This window comes from Acanthisitta chloris, unplaced genomic scaffold (genome assembly GCF_000695815.1).
Source record: "Acanthisitta chloris isolate BGI_N310 unplaced genomic scaffold, ASM69581v1 scaffold40985, whole genome shotgun sequence".
NCBI lineage: Eukaryota > Metazoa > Chordata > Aves > Passeriformes > Acanthisittidae > Acanthisitta > Acanthisitta chloris.
In genome coordinates, this window is record NW_008672803.1 from 4,767 (window position 1) to 19,689 (window position 14,923).

The 14,923-nt window shown below is 39.9% G+C and overlaps 1 protein-coding gene across 1 annotated transcript in view; it reads right to left on the reverse strand.

Moving 5' to 3' along the window:
- Positions 1 to 917: 917 nt before the first annotated feature.
- The window catches only part of ZMYND8 (zinc finger, MYND-type containing 8), a 44,311-nt gene continuing 30,305 nt past the window's right edge, over positions 918 to 14,923 (reverse strand). Inside the window, 13 exon segments of the mRNA XM_009074650.1 lie at positions 918 to 979; positions 982 to 1,062; positions 1,065 to 1,097; positions 2,490 to 2,651; positions 2,783 to 3,022; positions 3,694 to 3,772; positions 4,405 to 4,485; positions 5,377 to 5,567; positions 7,488 to 7,862; positions 8,899 to 9,402; positions 10,051 to 10,203; positions 13,637 to 13,777; positions 14,125 to 14,606. Of these exon segments, the coding sequence (XP_009072898.1) occupies positions 918 to 979; positions 982 to 1,062; positions 1,065 to 1,097; positions 2,490 to 2,651; positions 2,783 to 3,022; positions 3,694 to 3,772; positions 4,405 to 4,485; positions 5,377 to 5,567; positions 7,488 to 7,862; positions 8,899 to 9,402; positions 10,051 to 10,203; positions 13,637 to 13,777; positions 14,125 to 14,606 (2,584 nt within the window).

Below are 14,923 nucleotides of genomic sequence, written 5' to 3' on the forward strand. Positions count from 1 at the left end.
CTCTCAGCTGAGACCAAGTGAGCTGAATGCTGTGAGGAATGTGGGAAGTTCTGAGCCCCACTAAGAGCAGTAACATGTGTGGGATATGATGCTGTGACTGTTTGTCATGTGTCTGTGTGTATCCACACACATAGTGTGCGTCCTGCAGCTGGTGGGGTGAGCACACAGAGAGAGGAACTTGTGTGGCACATCAGGCCCCACAGTCACAATGTAGTTAAGGTACACTGTTAAAATAGCACACAGTTACTGTTCTAAGTTACCTGACTGAAGTAGGAAATGATGTTACCCACGCATGGGTTTCCCTGCTGACCCCACCACTGAGGCAGTGTCATGCCCAGGGGCCTCACTGACTCTGATGTGAGCACTGCAGAGCATGACCAGTTAAAAAAATGGGCTATTTTGGTGGATAAAATACAAAAATCAAACTCACTTCTGTCCCACCTCCTGTGACTGACACTAAGGAATGTGAGTGTCCTGGGTTAAGCCTTTGCTGGAGAAAACCAGGTCTGATTCCAATGTGATCTCTCATCATTTCATGCTACTGTGCAAGATTGCATGGGAGAGACACTGCTGAATGCATATTGTCTTTCACAGGTACTGAGATGTCACAGGAATATCAAGCATAGCTCAGAATTAATTAAATCTCTTTAGGATACAATAAGACAAAAAGATATTTAAAAGATATTTAAAATGAATTCTATCTATTTACACTGAAGTTGTGGTCAAGTATATACACAGAACGGACAAAGAACTAACTCAGTAACGTGACATGGCTCTGCCTGTCCTCGGTGCCTTCCCTAGGCTTAGTGATTTCTGTGTCCTTGCAGTCACCAATGGTGGAATGAAAGGGTGGAATGTTGCACAGCAAAATAAGCCATTTTGCACTGCAAGTCGAGACTACACCAGTGAATTCATCTCTAGATAGAACAGCAGATGGAGACAACCCCCCAGGGATACTGAGCAACTGTAACGCCAGGACAGCACTGCTGCAGGCTCCAAACAACGAGGCTGTACTTACAATTGTGGGCTGAGCAGTTGGAATATGGGTGGTGATCTGTGGCCCAGTTTTATAGGCTGGTTGCTTGTCACACCTGTTGCTCTCTGCAGAGACAGCACAGGCAACCTCAGCAGAAGTCTCAGCTTTTATGTAAATTCCACCTAGTTGTCACTATGATATGAAATTTATGTTGGATGTTTTGTGTCAAAAATCTGCATCTTAATGAATTCACAGGTTACTTCTTTGTTAATAAACCAACTCAAATAATGAACGTGATCGATGTACACATCATGATGGTTCAGGTAGAACATCTATGTGAAAGCAGTTTCAGATTTGTGTAACTGGAACATTCCCTGGCAAGTTCTAGGTCTCACATTCCCTATTTCCCCAGGAACACAAAGCTTGTGCTGCCATAACAACGCACACAAACATTGACTGAGTGAGCCAGAGTTTAACCAACTTCATCAAAGCATTCAAGTGGAACAGCACATCCTTTTTCCCCCTTTTCAAATCTGTTTCCCAAGTTAATCCCTTACATGACATGTCAAGCCCAGAGATCTAACACCAGACAGTAGCAAACGTGTCAAGAAATGAACACAGCTCTCTAGATTACTATGCTTCCCAATTCTACAGGACTATCTCAATGAGACATCATGCTGGAATCACAATACTACAAAATTAGTTTGCTTTTAATATTTTAAAATACAACGAGGCTCCTACTGATGTGGAGGATCATGTGTAAGGGATTGAAGGATCAGCCCCCCCCTAAAATTTTTCAGTTAATAAATCTTGCAAGGGCAGAAAAAAAATGATGCTGAAATTGCTAATAGTCAAGCCCTACCTATAAAGCAGAATCTCTTCTATAAACATTTTCTATATATGCAATGTTAAGTCCCTTTTATCAGAGCATTTGCTCGTCCTTGCCTACTGAATTCTATCAGAGTAGATGCTATGGAGGATTGCGAAACTGCTCCGTTAACTGTAGATCCAGGTGAACTGTTGTATCAGTGTTATGGAACATTGTGGTACCCTAATGGCAGTCTGTGGTGACAAAGTAAGTTGATTTGAATGCAGGTCTTGAGCTTGGCCTCTGAACCCCCAGGCAAGAAGGGCTTGGAAGTGCTGCAGTCAGTATTGCTTATCAGAAGGCAACTTGTATCGAAAGATCCAGACCAGAAGCTACACTGATGGGTCCTGGAGAGAGAGAGAGAAAGAGGTCCAGTCCCCTTTGGCTGGAAGGATGAGTCAAGGCAACACAAGGTTTTATTGGGAATAAGTGAAGGGGAAAGGGTGTTCCCAGAGGACAGAAGGAGATTTTTATATTTTTTTGACAAGATGAAGAACCAAAACCACAACTCCCTATCAGTCCCCAAATCACACTCTTTGAAATATGCAAATGATCATAATTCCTGGCTTATCCAGAGAAGCCTTTAGGGGAAGGTTTCAGAGAAATCTTACACATCATTTCTGTTTCAGGTGACCACACTGATACTCACTGTAACGCTCTCTTTGCTTTTATCAGCTGAACCTTCCTTTTCCTTCGGGGTGCTGGTTGTTTCTGTGGGTGTAGACTGCACACTTGAACTGGGCTGGGATGATTTATTTAATGTTTCTGTGCTAATTTCAGTATCTGTTTCTTGCTGTGTTGCAGTAGCTAAAATAAAGAAGAGAAAGTAGCCACTACTCATGTGAGTCACCCACAGTCCCTTCTCACATGCAGAACTGCCCTGTATCCACTCACCCCAACCCCCTCAGCTGTCAAACAGGTGCCCAGAGCAACATTACCTGACTGTGTGCAAGATTTCATATGCTCAGGCCAGTGAGCTTGTTGGCAGGGATAGTCACAGTAGCTGGTATTCCAACAGCAATAAAAGATGGCCTCTTTCTTGCAGTTGGCACACCACTGCTTCTTCTTGGTTTCATCCACTGCTTGTTGCTTTTCCAGTTCCAGCTGCTTCTTCACCTCAGCAATCAAACGATCGCGTTCCTGTTCCAGACTCTGACGCATTTCAGCCATTGTCAGTTCTACTCAAATGCAGAGAGAGAGAGAGAGAGAGAGATGGGTTTGCATTTTCCAACCCCCAACAGCAAGATGCAAACCAGTAATATTCATGAATTTCAAGACAACATGAAACTAAAACTAATAGTCAAAATATTCCCTGAGTTTGAGCATCTCTGTTTCATACCTACTCAACAAACACAAGTCTTCCATCCTCCTTTCTTATTCTGGCACCATGATTTTCACCCTTAACCATCCTGACTTAATTTCACTGACAGTCTGGCAACAAGGTTGAGTCAAGGTTGTGTACACCCTTTAAGTCAATAAACTGGTCTATACAGCACCAGCTGATCTGAAGCAAAATGCCACCTACAACATATAAAGTGGCTATACTAACAGAACCTGGCTCACAGTACAAAATAATCAGCACAAAATATGCCATGAAGAGAGACTACTCAATGATGCATAAAATAATCATTCTGTACATCAAAAGCTTAGCCTGAATTTCTCTCAGAGGGTTGAACACCTGACTCAAAGGTGTGTCCCAACACCAGCACAGCACACTAGGTAAGGTTTTCTATCCTTCATGTAGACAATCTGTAGCATCATGTGATGCAGGGAACACATACGACAAACATTTCCATTTTTCTACGCAGCACAAAACCTGACACACTGCCTTGGACTGCCATTTTCATACCTAGATTATGCTTCATTTCTGAGAGCTCCTGTTGATGTAACCATTGAAGTTTTTCGATCTCAATTCTCAAGCGCCGAATCTAAACATTAAAAACGTAATAGTTAGTAATAATAAACAGGGTAATAGTAATAATAAACAGGGTGTGGTGTAATATGTAACTGTTATACAGAAAAACATGCCCGAAGCAAAGAGCCTGATCATCACTTACATCAAGGCTTCTTTCAGATTAACATGAGGACAAGACCATAGCAAACCACAAACCAAAGCCTGAAATATTTGTCTGCTAGAACTGCTTGTCATAAAGAGCACAGGATTGTTTGAAAACAAAAATACTTCCTCTTGCTTCCTTTGAAACTGAAACTGCCAAGTTTCAAACTTCTGACTGGAACCAAGAAGCTATTTTTCAGTGCTGTTTGCCATTATTAGTATGACATTTTGGTTTATTTTTAACTTGATTTTTAAACAAAGTGGCAAATTCTCAACAGAAACCTTAAGGAGCTGGGCTTGATGGCTTACTGCTGATCTAACAGAACCCACTGGTATTTTTTCAGTGTTTTTCTCCACCACTCTAGTCATCACTTCTAAAACAGCACAGAAATTAGGATCTCTTGAGTCTCAACATATAACACTTTGTAGCTGTAGTTACCTGGCACTTTTATTTTTAAGTATATAAAACCACTCATTTGCAACTTTCAAAGTTAAAACACCAACCTCAGCTATTGTACTTCCAGTAGTATTTTTTGAGAGATCATTGTATATTTCAGTCATCGTTCCTTTGATGGCATCCATCATCTGAAACACAACAGGAAACAAATCATCCTTTGATATATATTTCTAGCAGATTCCTACTGGCACTTCCTCTCAACCAGCCTAATGTGAACTTACATTCCCGTCAACAATGTCCCATCTCTCTCTATATATGGGTCTACTTTTAGAGGACTATGTAGAAGGGAGAAGACAACACTTTCAGTCAGGACTCTGATTTTTAAGTGTCCTCAACTGGTGGATGACCTGTTTCTACTTTTCCAAGAAATTGCCAGTGATACAATTTACAAATAAAAAATATGTAACTGTGAGTTTGGGGAAGAAACTCAAAGCAAAATTCTATAGTATACACATTGATTTTTTAATTTAGGATCTAAAAGAGTATATGGAAAGCTAATGTCCTTTCCCTCCTTGTCACTACCGTGACACAAGTCCTACACAATCCCACCTCTTTACCAGCTTCACTTCTGGTTTAATGCATGGACACACAAATATGGCAAATTACCACCCAATGAATCTATACAGTGTGTTGAAATAAAAGTATAATTTTGTCTATGTTTTACTGGACACAGATGACAAAACACTGTTTGCTGTAAATACAGTGCTGGGGGAGTATCTACACCTTTAGAAGAGAACAGAAAATGCTCCAAACCAGAATGGAACATAAGTAAGAAGCAGCAGAACTGAGGAGGAAAGGGTCTGAAGTGTCTGAGCAGCTGAAGCCCATCACACACACTCTGGCCTGGAACAGCAGCATTAAGCCAGCTCTAAAAATGTGATGCTGCACTCTCACCATAATCTAGCTGTTCCTACCAACTAAGATGAATCTGCAGCATATGATCACCTAAAAATGAAGTTATTAAAGAATTACTTCACTTCAAAAATCAAATTTCAAGGAAGCCTCACTCAAGAACTTACTTTGCTGGTGTATTTAGCAATATCTGCAGCCACATCAGCTGAGGCTGTTGCAATTGGCAGGTCTGTATTAAGGGAGGAGGAGAGGGTACTTGCAGACCCAGAACTGGTAACCATGGAAATAGGCTGAGTACTTGTGACCAAGGTTATAGTGGATGTGGAAGTGCTCTGGGTGATCTCTTTCTGCTGCACAGCTAAAGAAAGAGAACATGGAGCAGATCAATACATAAGCAATTATGAAAATAAATAGGCAAACTTCTAACTGCAATACAAAACTTCACTGTGAGCAAATAACCATTTCAGACTGGCATTATTTATGAAGTGGTGCTATCTAATGATTACTCACTCAGTGTCCAGGCACTGAGCCTGAACAGAATTATAATGCTTAAAGGTAATAAAGAAAATGTAACTTTGAAACATCATTTTTGACTGGCCAGTGCAAAAGTCTCCCTCCGTTCTTCATTCCTCTAGAAATTCACTTCCTAACCTCTCAACCTGGAGAACTCCCAACTCATATCATACATTTAAGTTAAGACTTTGACATTTTCATTTGTCAGAACTTTGAAAACATATTAGTGAATTTATTTTCTTTTTATTTTGAAACGAGGTTTAGTGAGTCACTGTTGAGGAAGGCTTTGAAATATTTCCTGGTGTAATTCCCACTCTTTTGTTATTAATACTACTAACAATTATTAGTGTTGCAACATGTTTAATACACATATATCCAGATCAGCATTAGCCTTTGGCTGGCTGACTGCAGAGCAAGGAACACAACATCAGATTAACTCACTAGAGCAAAGAAGTTATTAGTGTGTTAACTCAAACAGGATAAAGAAACATTTTCTCATCTTTGGTCACTATTTCAAATAATATTAAACAATGAATAATTAAAAAAAGAAGAGAGTAAAACTCAAAATGTCTTAATTGCCAACAGCCTCAAAACTAGAATCAATGAAATAAAAAACTGACACATATTTATCTCTGTGTCCTAAAATTTTGTTTAGACCAATTCAGTATATCAGAAATCTATAGATTTTGTATTTTCATTTGCTAGATTTCCATTTAAGATGGAAATCTCCATTATATACTCAAAAGCAAACAATATTGCCAAAGCAAACTCACAGGCTGAACACAAAGTTCAGCCCATATCATTAAGGGGCATATTAAAGTATAATTCTATTGAAAATAAGACTTCATCAAGTGTCACATTCATTTTTCCTCACTGAATATTTCTGTATCAAATTTGTGCATCTACAAGCAGAAAGATATCACTTCCCCAACACTGCTTAAATGGCAGACACAAAAGCATTTGGGAGCAGAGAAATGAGTCTCTGGTAAATGTCTGTACGTGAGCCACTACCTCAGCCTCTCTCCTCTAGGACATTACCAGCATGTCTGTGGGGTTAGAGTGGAGAATGTCCATCAGGCACACCAGTAAACACTTCAGTTTATTAACCTGAAATTACAAATTAATCTAATTTACATAAAGCTGCTGCTCTGTGCAGTGAAGCGAGAGCAGCACAGGCTTGAATTACCCTGGGCCTGCTACTGGTGAAACCTCCAGCAAAGGGATGGGAAGAAAACAGTTGTGAAAACATTCTCAAGTGCCAGGGCTGTTTGTTCAGCAAAACAGCATCAAAGCCTTGTTAAACAACAGGGATTTCAAAGACAAATGGAGCCTGGGTGATTTCATTGTTGTCAAATTATAGTCTGAAAAAACATTCAGATCAGCTTCTTGTCAGATAGAACTGGAAGCAATGTGTAGACACTCAGTGACAGTGGTAACCAAGCAAGTTGAATAGTTAATGATTTCATCATAGAATGCAGAAAATAAATCAGTTCCCTCTTCCTCCAAATCTGTCATGGCTAATCGCAAAAATATTTACACAGATACACAAATCTTTTGTCATCAAAGTAAGGAGATGTCTCTAAATACACACCAGAAGGAGCAGGTATGGTGAGTTAGCTGCTGTATTTTAGTCACTTATCAGAGTAGAACCACACTTTGAGATTTTGGTTATATGGAAGAACTCCTGGTTGGGCAGCCTTGGAGCACTGAGATCATTACTGGGGAATTATGGTACCACAGGCACATTGAGTTAGAAAGTGTGTACCTTTAACTGCTTGTCTTGTCTGGTATCTTGTCCCTTGAGAGGACTGAGGCTGCTGTGACTGAGACTGCTGGCTCTGCTGCTGCTGCTGCTGTCTCTGTACCTTCTGCATGTGCCATTTCTGAGACGATGTCTGGAATTTGTTTGAAGAATTCCACACCACACGCTGCACAGCAGGGGCAGTTTCCTTGGGCAGCAGAGGCCTCTGCTTTTTCACAGGGCTTCCCGTGGCTGCAGATGGAGCACTGACAGTGGAAGATGAACTGGTGGTTGCTGTCACACCAGCTGGTGGGGTCTGGGCTGCAGAGCGGGTGAGGACTGGAGTTTCTGGTAGAGGCTGAGAGCTTGCACTGGAGGAGGGTGGAGTTTTACCTACAGCTAAACAAACAAAATGTTATGCCAGCTTTTCACACAGCTGATTCCTAATTTTCCATCGAATTTTTGGAAGAGCCATATATACCTTCCAGTCTGCTTTGAATTATTTTCCTCAAAAGTAATTGACATTCTACAAGTAAAGTCATTTCAGTCTAGTTGAAGTTGGAGGCAATTCAGACGCAGGAGTAGCTAAGCAAAACAAAAGAAAAAGTACAAAGCCCAGAAAAACCAGCCTGACCTCCTTCAGAAGAGATGTGAGAGGTTAGCACTTGTTAGGATATTTCTGGGTTACCACTTACACCTGTCATCCCAATTTCTTGCAAGAGAAAAGAAAACATTCTCAAGGATCAATGACAGAAAGAATAGCACACTAAAAACTTTCTAAACAACACTGAACTGGCATTGACAACCAAATGCAGATGATACCAAGTGGGGAAGGAGTGTTAATCTGCTGGAGGGCAGGAAGGCTCTGCAGAGAGACCTTGACAGACTGGAACAATGGGCTAAGGACAACTGCATGAAGTTCAACAAGGCCAAGTGGCAGGACCTGCACTTGGGTCTAAACTCATTCATTCAAGTTGCTTTCCTCTTTGAGCAACAGAGAAACAAGGCACAGTATCCCAGAGACAACACGTGTGATTTAGCTGTTCTTTTGATTATTACTGACAGCATTTACATAGATTTGAACAGAATCTTGTGCCATTTGTATGCTGGATAAATTCCAACTTCTTCTATACCTGCAGTTTTGGAAGGTCAATGGGAAGGTAAATATTCAACTGAAAGTCAAAACAATTGCAAAACAAACTCTACATTTGTCACAGAGCAAATTTTAAGGATATTTATAGTTCTACACTGCTGAAAGGAAACAATGAAATGTGTTTTGTTTAAACCAGAAACTACAATGAGCATTGAAAACTTTCTTTGTGGTCACAAAGAATGAAAAACCACTCCCGAAAATTGTGCAAAAATAAAGGCAACAATTCTGTCTTTGACAACAGCCCTATACAAAAGGAAACAAAAAAAAAGAATTTCATCCTACCATCTTGCTTAGGAGGAGGTTCTTTAGATTCTTTCTTGTTTTTCCTTCCTTCACGAGCACAATGATCCTCTCCCAGATCTATGACGAGTTCACTCTCAGAATCAGAGTCCAGTCCTAGATGCACAGTTGGAGAGTCTGTTTCATCTTTACCTTTCAGCTTTTCTTTTGAAGGATGTTGTAAACTTTTTCCCTTTTCGGAAAATTCTTTTTCGGTGTCTGAAACTGCCTTTTCCTTGACCGGTTCCTCTGTTTTTTCCACTTCTGGACTTGTGCTTTTAAGTTCCTCCTTGTCTTCGTTCTGTGCTGGAGGTTTAGGTTTTTTTTTCAAGCTCAACGATTCTTTGTCACTTCTTGTACCTTCCTTGTCCTCACCATCATCTTGATCATTCTTTGATTTCTGATCCTCATCACTATATTCGCTGTCACTGGTGTCAGATTTTTCAGAATCTTCAGAGTCACTGTGTTCTACTGCAGTATAAACAGCTTCAGATATTTCATTTATTCCTAATTGTGGGGAGGAAAGTACATTCCATGCTGACATCAGACTGACTGACATTACCAAAAACATACTCTATATACCAGAACATAATGTACACGGATCACTACCTTACCTTGTCAGTCCTTCAGCTGCAAACACTTCCCTTAGTGCCCTATCTCAGTACTTTAACATATAACAATTAACTTCCATATACTCAAATCACTATTTTTCTTTCATTCCATGCTCTCCTTTCACTGCTTTTTACCACTACCTGCACGATTTTTTTGTTCAACTCAGGACCCAACGCTGGCAAATATAGAGAGGATTTCTTTCTATCCACAAGAAACCACCGTAAAAATAAGGAACACTATTCACCTGATGATAGTTGGTAACTTATATCCTCATCTGTGCAACTGACAGACAACTCTGTCCTACTGTCTGCACCAGAATGGTACAAAAACATGTTAAAAGATGAAAGCTTTTTTGACACTGTGTTTTAAAGGGAACTAACTCAGTGCATTCTACTTGCCTTAAAGACTTCAAATATTCTCTGCTCTTGTTTTAACACCGAAAATATTTAAGGTTTTACTCCTAAGAACTTCTTTTAATCTGCAACTCCAAATTTCTCCCAGTGTATCCTTCAAGTGTCCACTGTGTTCCTGAGAGACACTTACCAAGTTGTGCTTTACAGCTTTCTATTGTCTTGTCAAGATTGAGCTGGAACCTACTCCGTATTTGTCTCTTGGGTGAGATGAGCTGCACAGGAGTGCTCTGCTGCTGCACCGACTCACTCAGCTCCTTCAGGTCCATCTCAGCTTTGCTACGATCTAGAAAAACAAATGGCAACTAAGTCAAAGATTTGACAGGAAGAACAGAGATTGCTATCCAGATAACATCAAATTTCACCAAAGAACAATGCAGATGGTGCAAAACATATTTCACTTGTGGATTCTTCCTGCCTGACACTACAGAATTTCACACACAAAACATGTGCACCAGTTCTGTGGATATTTTCCCCATCAATATGAAATTACACAGGTCTGTAAGCTGTGTGACAGCACCTTTACTAAACAGCTGCTGCTATTTACTACTAGTAGTGGTATTTTCACAGAGAAAATGAAACAGAAATAAAAATCCTTGTAGCCATTTAAAAACCCTAAAGTTAAGTCACACAAATACATATAAAAACATGGGCTGTCACCCTGGATTAATAAATTCAAGATAAAATAATACATTTTTCAATATATGCAAGCAAAATCTTGAGGTTTCATGTACATGGATTTTCACTCTGAAACAAACATCTGTCTGCAAAGAGTACACACTATAGTGCTAAAGCTAAAACTGTCTTAGCAACTAATTTTCACATTTTTGCTTCAATTTTGACATTTCAGAGCCTGTATTTCTGTAGCAGTCCTATCCTTTACTCTTTGCCAAGAGTGCTGACACTCCGTTAGTGCTCAGGGCACTGAACCAGTTGGAGTGAGTTGGGGGAAGATGACATAAAGAAGGGGGAAGGGCATGGAGAGAAGAATTATGTTTGGCCAGTTGAACTCCTTGAACTGGCTCACAGTAGGATCAAAAGAGCCAATGCCATATGCTGGGAAAGGCCAGAGGTCATGGAGAAGACAAAAGGCAACACTGGCACAATGTCCATTTGTGCTTTGTTTAAAGTTTCACTCCAGAGCAGCTAAAATGGCAGAGTATTACCTTATTTTACTTCTTAAAATCTCTCAGACATTTTCTGTTAATGCACAACTCCAAGAAAAGTGAAATAAACACAAAGGGCTGAGCAAATGTTTCCTCTGACCAGACATCCTTAACAAGTTTGAACTTTATATCAAGGCACATTCCACATTTAAAATTCAGAGCCACAATGACTCTGCACTTCAGCAGTGCAGTTGTCTCAGTCAGGCTTGGCCACTCTGTCTCCTATCAGGTTGCAAACAGATTCTCCATTACAGATAGAGCAGGTACAGAAGTATTTGTGTACTCATGTGGTTTTTGTTTCCTGCTAGAACAGTGATTCCTCCCTCATCTCTCCCCAGCAACAGGCAGCACCTGGTGTGGTGCAATCCCACAAGCCAAAGGTACTAGCTCTTATTTGGACCACCCTGGTTTGTACTAGAGATGCATTGCAGCAAACACAAATTCAGCTGAAAGAACATTCAACTGACCTTTCTAGTTCCAGAGAAATGGTCATAAAAGCAATCCTGGATTTCACATCCTCATGTCACATATTCGCACTGGAAGGGACTTTAGTTCCATAATACAAACTTCATTGCTTTCAGGGCAGTGTAAATTTTGAAAACAAATATGGAGGTTCTAAGTCACTTAAGCACTTGTGAAAAATTCGTTCCTTGTATAGGAATGTTTAGTAAATTAGGCTTTTTCTTCCTGTGCTAACTGTGCGACCCAACGCACACCAATTCCACAGCAGTAACAGTTACATCACCCTTGGTACAGCATTTGTTCCAAGACCACCATAACCTTAGATAGCTACATGGCAGGATACAAACAGAAGAAAAGCTTGAGAACAGAGGAAGATGAAGACATGATGCTATAATCCCTCCACAGGGAACCCTATGTCCTAATATCAGACAGAAGCCTTGCGATCCACGTTTCCGTATCCAACCTCCAAGGAGGTCTCACTGATGTCGATTCCCAATCTGCCTCATGAATGTAGAAGTATTAGGAAAAACAAAACAGAGCCAAAGGGCAGAGGAACCTATTGGGGAGAAATCTTCAAGTTCTCACCTCCACAGCCTTTACTTGTTCTCATTACTGATCTGAAAATTTTTACTCCTTACTTGTTGTTCCTCCTTTTCTGCCTCTGTTATGCAAGGGCAGGTCCAATACTATCACAAACTTGTCTTTTTCCAAGCAAACCTTGGATATCCTGCTCATTCACACTTCTGTTTTCCAATGTACCCAGTCTGCCAATAACAACAGATGGCTCATTTCTATTACTTATCCTTCCTTATTGCTGAATCACAGGATCATAGAGTCCTTCTAGTACTCTGCTCAAGATACACAAGTGTCTTTGTTTTCTGGACTTTCACTTTTGTGTTTGGAGAGAGAAACCCTGTTCACATTATGTCTGACAATAAGACTGGAAACCATAACATTCACATACGAATCCATGCCTGGCACAGCTGGCTCTGTTAAATGAAGAAGAGTTGCCATTTGCATCCCTGTCACCAAAGGAAATTCCCCTAAAGCTGAACAAATAACTGATACTCTACTTGAAAGCAAATCAGCAGTTCTTTTATGGGATTGCTCATGGACCATAACATAGGATTTTCCAATCCACACTATTTATTCCAAATATTCTATGCTCCAGCTGATGTCTCCCATCTGTGGCACAAACAACTGCAGTAACTGGTATTTCTTAATGTGTTTCCAAATGCATTGTCACCTCAGATGAGATGACAAACAGCTGCAGTGCAGCAGAAAAATTAATTCCACGCAGATAGATTAAGACACTGAAAAATACATTTCTGAGGACTCAGAGTGTCTGCAAGGCACTGAAGACATGAATTCAGCACGTGAACTCAAGCCTTCCTGAGCTCTCTGGCTAACACCAAGGGGCAGAATCCCACTTCTCTGTGTAGTATCATGTGGAGGTGAAAAGCAGCCAGAACTGAATCAGAATACTCACAGGAACAAAGCATGACTGAGGAAACTGATTTACATCCATTTGGCTTTCAGAACTATTTTACCAACTTAGTACTTACCAAAATTCCACAATCCCAAAATTTACTTCTAGGGAGTTTCAAGACATCTGCTAATTCCTTTCATCCATCTATCTCCCTAGAGAGGGATGGTCAGTGAGGAGGTGATGTGAAGGCAGCAAGAGAGAAGCCCTAGTAAATCCTAAATCCTAAAGATCACAAAAAAACCTTGCCAGCAATTCACTTGAGACACTGAGTGGTGAAGAGCAGCAATGTTCATGTAATTACAACCTTTAGAAACTTACCTACTGTTTAGAAACATTCAGTTTGCACAGTTCAGCTTAAAAAAGATCCCATCCTTTAACTACTTCCTTGTATCAACAAGAAGAAACAATAACAGAAACTTTCTTTTATAAAAAACCCCCACCAAACAGCAATTTCAATGAAACAGTAATTATACGTGCTTCATTTAAATACCTTTGTTCAATTAAAGCCACATACAAAAAAGTTTGTTCATACTATTTTGCAGTGACACCACCATAATTCTTGTAGCTCTAAGATCATTAGTTTTTCAGAGGTCAAGACTAACCAAGGTTAAGATTCAGAATGCTTCCTGGAGTGGAAGTTCTTTCTTGCTTAGCAGAAATTGGTGTTGAAGCTTGAGGAGAGAATGGTTTGGGGCTGCCTGACAAGCTCCCTGCTTGACCTGTTCTTGCTGGTGCTGGAGAAGCTGAAAAAGTACAAAATTAATAAAGATATATTTAAAACTAGAATATCTCCTAAATGTGACAATTCTATCTGTATTTCACCCACTCTACATTCATTCTCATACTTACAACTATTTCCCCCTATTTAAACTGAAGGGATCTGGTCACTTTCTCAAGATCATTTATTCCTTCTCAATGTGACAGAAAGAACTACTGTTTCTTATCTATCATACTGCAAGTTAAACTCATCCTTTTCCTAAAATTTCTTCCAAAACCAAGTCACAATACAGCCTGTCTTTAAAAGGTATGGAATAAAACTAGTGCATTACATGACTTGGCATTTGGGTATCCCTGTATTTTTTTTTTTTACCTGTATTTTTCTCAATAAAGTCCATGGATTCTTCACTGGCACTAAAATGACTGGAAGTTGCTTTTTTATCTGCATCCTGTTCCACATCAGATCCAGTGTGAACTGATGAGTTTGTACTCATTGGTGACCGTGGCATATCTGTCAATGAAATCCTACGGCCTGTACTACTGCTCAGCATGGACTTGCTCATCAGAATCTTGGGTGATGCTGTCATATCAAAGTTCAGTTTGATTTTCTCTTGTTTGTCTGTCTTTGCAGTTCCAGCAGTTGGGTTTGCAGGGTCTAACAACATTTGGTATTGATTGTTGGGAGTATATGGTGTCCGGAAAGGTGCGTAATTAAATACTCCAAATTTTCTACGAATGTTATCAACATAAACCTCCATTTCTTGCATTGCACTATTGAAGATGCTTTTAGTCTTTTTCACAGAAAAAGGAATTTCTTTAGACATGAGGTAGCAATTATTTATTGGAACCCAGGCCCTATGTATAAAACAAACAGAAAAATAACATTTCACACTGTGGACTGACATTGGCAACTTTTGTGCACATAACAATTTATTCTAGCCCAATCACAAAGATTTGCACATCTCAGACCATTTCAAAGAACTTTCCCCAGACTCTTAATAGTTCAGTGCTTAATTTTGGTAAGTAAGCAAAATGCAAGGCTTAGATTATCACTAGCTTATTTCACTTTACCTAGTAGCACATAAAACATGAATAAACACTGGTCAAATATGACAAAATGCATCTAATTAGAACAGTCTTGTGTAACTGTGAGACAATCACTGCTAAACACT